The sequence below is a fragment of the Volvox carteri genome (genome assembly GCF_000143455.1).
Source record: "Volvox carteri f. nagariensis unplaced genomic scaffold VOLCAscaffold_57, whole genome shotgun sequence".
NCBI lineage: Eukaryota > Viridiplantae > Chlorophyta > Chlorophyceae > Chlamydomonadales > Volvocaceae > Volvox > Volvox carteri.
In genome coordinates this window covers 883129-888105 of record NW_003307600.1, presented here as the reverse complement: position 1 = coordinate 888105, position 4977 = coordinate 883129, and the positions used below count along the sequence as shown (strand labels likewise).

The 4977-nt window shown below is 55.3% G+C and overlaps 1 protein-coding gene across 1 annotated transcript in view; it reads right to left on the bottom strand.

Moving 5' to 3' along the window:
• Positions 1–2933: 2933 nt before the first annotated feature.
• Positions 2934–4977, bottom strand: part of VOLCADRAFT_97098 (uncharacterized protein) — a gene marked incomplete at both ends in the record, with an annotated part of 7342 nt that continues 5298 nt past the window's right edge. Inside the window, 2 exons of the mRNA XM_002956054.1 lie at positions 2934–2966; positions 3138–3209. Coding sequence (XP_002956100.1) covers positions 2934–2966; positions 3138–3209 — 105 coding nt within the window. The remainder of the gene's footprint in view (positions 2967–3137; positions 3210–4977) is intronic.

Here is a 4977-nt window from a genome sequence, read left to right as displayed (position 1 = left end):
GATACCCCGCGTGGTACTCATGAAGCTTTTTCATGCCTGCAAGCAGAGGACGCCAACGCGCTGTAACCCACTTAGGAAGCAAAAATCCCCCAGACGTGGTCGATGGCGCAATCGACTTGCAACGCAGGTAGTGACGCAGGAAATCTTGAATACGCGCCCGAGGCGGATGCATCCAAACGTGATGTCCTGCGCAGCTATCATGCAAAAAGCTGCGAGAAGGCGAACTATACTTCGGACACAAGGCATTAGACCCATCGTTAGATGCGCATGCATCCCAAGTGAAGTGACGACCGGAAAGCTGCTGCAAGTGCTGAAATTCGTGCTTGCGAATGCAAAGTTCTTGAGGCGGAGAGACATCTGCAACCGGCATCGAACTGTTCGTCTTTGTGTTACAATAGCGAGAAGGCTCTGTAACCAGACGTACGTTAAAAGCCGCGTTCAGTTCCGACTGAGAACGATTCACAACGCGATCACTTGCGTTTGACAACTTCACAGGCGCACTCGACATAGTCGCCAAAAACTTGTGCGCTTGCCGCTGAGGCACGCCCGCAGGCGTCGGCTCAATCGACACAGCCACAGATGGTCCAGAAACAACAGGTTCTGCGACACACAGATCACGATTATTCTGCACAGCCAAAGAAGCCATCGCAGACAACACCGAAAAATCAACGTCTTGTGTAGTAGGCGCGAGATCAACTCCGCCATCGGGTGGGTCAGAACCCGGACAAGACAACGAACGTCACGGCTTAGACATGGACGGCTTCCGCTCGAAGAAGAAAAAGTCCTTTGGAAACATGGACTGCGCACGCTCGCAGTCCTGCGCGAAGTGATTTTCTCCGCGACATAAAAGGCACTGATTCTTATTACGAAGATTTTGGGCTTGCTGCATAGTCAAACCGCGGACCCAGATGGACTTAGCCCGCCCAGTAGGCTGACGGAAACGATCAGCCAAAGGAACTATATCCGGCATTGACGCACTCAAACGCGGGCGTTTGGCGTCAGAGTCCGGACGTTGCCGTCCAGCCGAGATTGAACGAGTCGAACGGGGACCAGAGCCAGAAGCTCCAGCACCAGAGCCAGAAGCACCTTGACGCGATGAACCTGACGAAGGTGAAGCAGAGGACTTGAGTTCCTCCGCGTAAGTCTTCAAGACGCGAATAAAACAGTCCACACTGGTCCATGGGCGCCGGATCTCTACAGTGCGATCATACATAAGACGATCGCGTAAGTTGTCAGGCAACAGACGAACCAGTTGATACACGATGAGCTCCTCAGGAGTCGCAGCCGGCAGCTCCCGGCGAATGTCGTGAAGATGTTGAAGCACTTGCTCCACTGAACGCGCTGGTTTGGCGTTGAACATACGGCAAAGCGCATTGTAAGAGGAGGCCCCGGATGACAAGACCACGGCTTCAGTGAACCAGTTGAGAAGCCAAGAAGCGGTGGGAATCACCGGCGGCGTCAACGCGGAAAGCGATTTACGAAGATCTGTAACGAGAGACGCCGGACCCACGCTTAAGACAACCCAATTGGTAGCAGCTGAATCAGACAGAGTGTAGCCGGCCAAGTCGAGGTATCCAACTAAATCGTCGACCAAGAAAGATAGGTAATCAGGCAAACTCAATTGCACTTTGGCTGCAGCGTCCGCTGAGACAAGACGACGTCTGTCAGGCTGCGGGGGCTCGAGGGGGCGAAGGCGCCGAGGCACAGTGCCCGGCTGTGAATCTGACATTGTAGCATCACCGTTGACCGGCGACGGAAGCGGCGCCGGATCCACGGCAGTAGGAAGAGGGACAGCCCGAGGTTGTGACCCAGAAGGCTGATCAGGTGAAGCGACTGTAGGCGCCGGTGCAAGCGCCAAGGCCGCCATCGGCGAAGTAACGGCGTTTACCGCCGGATCGGCCGAAGCTCCAGTATTCATCCTCGGAGAAGATACAGGAGACGAAGAAGTTTGAAGAACAGTAGGTAAAGCCGACCGACGATAAAGTGAAAGAAATGGACGAAAAAGCATAATCCCAGAAAGAAAAATTTCACCGTCTCGATGCCAATGTTACGTTAAGGCTTATCACTACCAGTCATGGTGGTGTCGAAAGACACCGGATGCGATTACACCAGAGAAGGTGTAGCCATCCAGTGTACGACCCGCACTAATGTACGACGTCGCAAAAGGAAGATCTTGAGAATAGCTGAGTGAACCCCGTTGAAGAGAAGCATTGAGAGTTATGTAACTGCTCTTGCACGTTACACCATGCCCCCCAAACCGCATCATGCCAGGCCATGTCCCCCAAACCCGCATCATGCCAGGCCATGCCCCCGAACCGCATCATGCCAGGCCATGCCCCCCAATCGCATCATGCCAGGCCATGCCCCCCCAATCACATCAGGCCAGGCCATGCCCCCCAATCGCATTGTGCTAGGCAAAACCCCGAACCGCACTGCGCCCGGCCACCCCAGGCCCCGACAGCATCCGCGCAGGTACCTCCCAGATCATTTTGCATGGGCCCATTACTGGAAGTTCAGTTGCGCAAGTCCTCGTGCTGCATTGATTCCATTTGACCGTCCAACCGAAACCGTTGGTCATTATTAACGTTGATCACTCGATCGTTTACAGAACTGCTGTATTCGCCACTTATTGAAATTTTTTAATTATTAACCGTTATACGGCCGGTATGGCGTTTATTGTACGACACCATTCGTTCGGTCATTGCTCGTAGTTGGCGCTGCATGCAGCCAACAAGTTATCAAGCCAACAAGAATGGCGGCAACTGATGATGATGACCATGATTATAGTGATGACGATGATGATGATCATGATCATGATCATGATGCCGATGGCCTTTACAGCAGTTGATAGTTGCGGCTATATGCCGCCGCGGCCGCCGCCGCCGCCGCCGCCAGCCAACTGGCCAGCAGCGGCGGCGCCCGGCTGGGTGCAGCTAGGTGCGGAGGAATTGCACCCAGCAGTGCACCTGAAGGAAAAGGGACAAGGCGGGGGAAGGGCGCGGGAAGCCAAAATACGGTTAGCAGTACGACACAACTAACACACACATTATAAGGTGACAGTTGCAAGCAAGGGTACCGCTGCTGGTCCCCACGACGCACACCCCATGCACCAAAACCCCAAGCCCATCCGCACCCACCTCAGCCGGGCCCATCATCAGCAACGCCCGCTCGGTGCCACTGGGGCGCACAGGTTGATGCCCCAGCCGCACCTGAAGAGTAGGTGCGTGATAAAGGGGGAAACGGCCAGAGGGGATAGGTAAGGGGGCAGCATACACGGGGGGGAGGGGGGTAAAACACCAAATGTCATTATTTTGCCCAAAAGTCACAAGGCCTCGTTGCGACACGTGCGCTGCGGCCCTGCGGCCTTTTTCCACGACCACTAGTTGAACCCAAATCACGAAGTACGCACCACACCCACACCCACGTCGCCCACCCACCCATCCACCCACCTGAGACGGGCGTTATAAAAGTACGGCCGGCCCCTGCGTGCGGGTGCCGGCAGGCCGGACGACTCGTACGCCCCGAGTCCCGGCAGCCAGTCGACCCTGCATTCGGGTCCTGGCACCAGGGAAGCTGCCGCAAACCCTGGCGATAAAGGGCCCGGGCCATGGCCACTGCTGCAGCTGCTTGCTGATCTGCCGGCTGCTGCTGCTGCTGCTGCTGCTGCTGCTGCTGACTACATAATGAAAAAAGAAAAAATACGGTGACAGGAGGTGCAAAGGCCTGGGAAAACCCATAACCTCTACAACCCCGGCACCCTAATGCACGCCTTAGCTTATTAGGCTGAGGCGCATTACTAATCTATAATAAGATATTTAAAACAGAGTAAATAAATAAGTAAATAAATAAAGCGGAAATAGATATCATGGTTCAGCTTTATTTATTCATCTATTATTAAATAAGGTGTAGCCTCCCCTTAATTAGGTAATCCCCAAACAAATGAAAATCAATTGTGCACAACCAGGGCTGTGGGCACCACAAACGAAAACACGACAGACTGTACACGCCCGGCAACAGCCGTGACACGCGCACACTCGCTGATGCTGGTTGTTGGCTGCTGGCTGATAGCTGCATAGCGTAGCCCATTTAGGCAATATAACTGGCTGCAGCTGCTGGCTGGTTAGATAACGCTAGCTACCATCCACAAAACCCAGCCACGACAATAAAACCGGCCGGTCACCACCAACTGTCCACCAACTGGATCAACATCTGCCAACCTCTTCCAACCAAACATATCTCCAACGGACAACTTCCACCATGACAACCATATTTCTCGACCCGATCCTCCATATCTTTGGACTCCCTTATTTTCCTGCTTTGAACTAGTCCTTCCGTTTGCAACGAATGTCGTGGTTTGAGCAAGGATGTCTCCCTTTTAATCTTTCTTTTGTGCACGGTAGTTTGAAAGCAGAAATTCTGTAGCGTGGGTGGGCACGAAGAGCCACAGCGGCGGCCGGGGAGGGAAATGCACCGCAAAAAGGTCGCGGTGGCAGCAAGCCCAGGGGAGAAGAGCCGCAGCGGCGGCCGGGGAGGGAAATGCACCGCAAAAAGGTCGCGGTGGCAGCAAGCCCAAAGGAGAAGAGCCGCAGCGGCGGCCGGGGAGGGAAATGCACCGCAAAAAGGTCGCGGTGGCAGCAAGCCCAGAGGAGAAGAGCCGCAGCGGCGGCCGGGGAGGGAAATGCACCGCAAAAAGGTCGCGGTGGCAGCAAGCCCAGGGGAGAAGAGCCGCAGCAGCGGCCGGGGAGGGAAATGCACCGCAAAAAGGTCGCGGTGGCAGCAAGCCCAGAGGAGAAGAGCCGCAGCGGCGGCCGGGGAGGGAAATGCACCGCAAAAAGGTCGCGGTGGCAGCAAGCCCAGAGGAGAAGAGCCGCAGCGGCGGCCGGGGAGGGAAATGCACCGCAAAAAGGTCGCGGTGGCAGCAAGCCCAGAGGAGAAGAGCCGCAGCGGCGGCCAGGGAGGGAAATGCACGACAAGAAC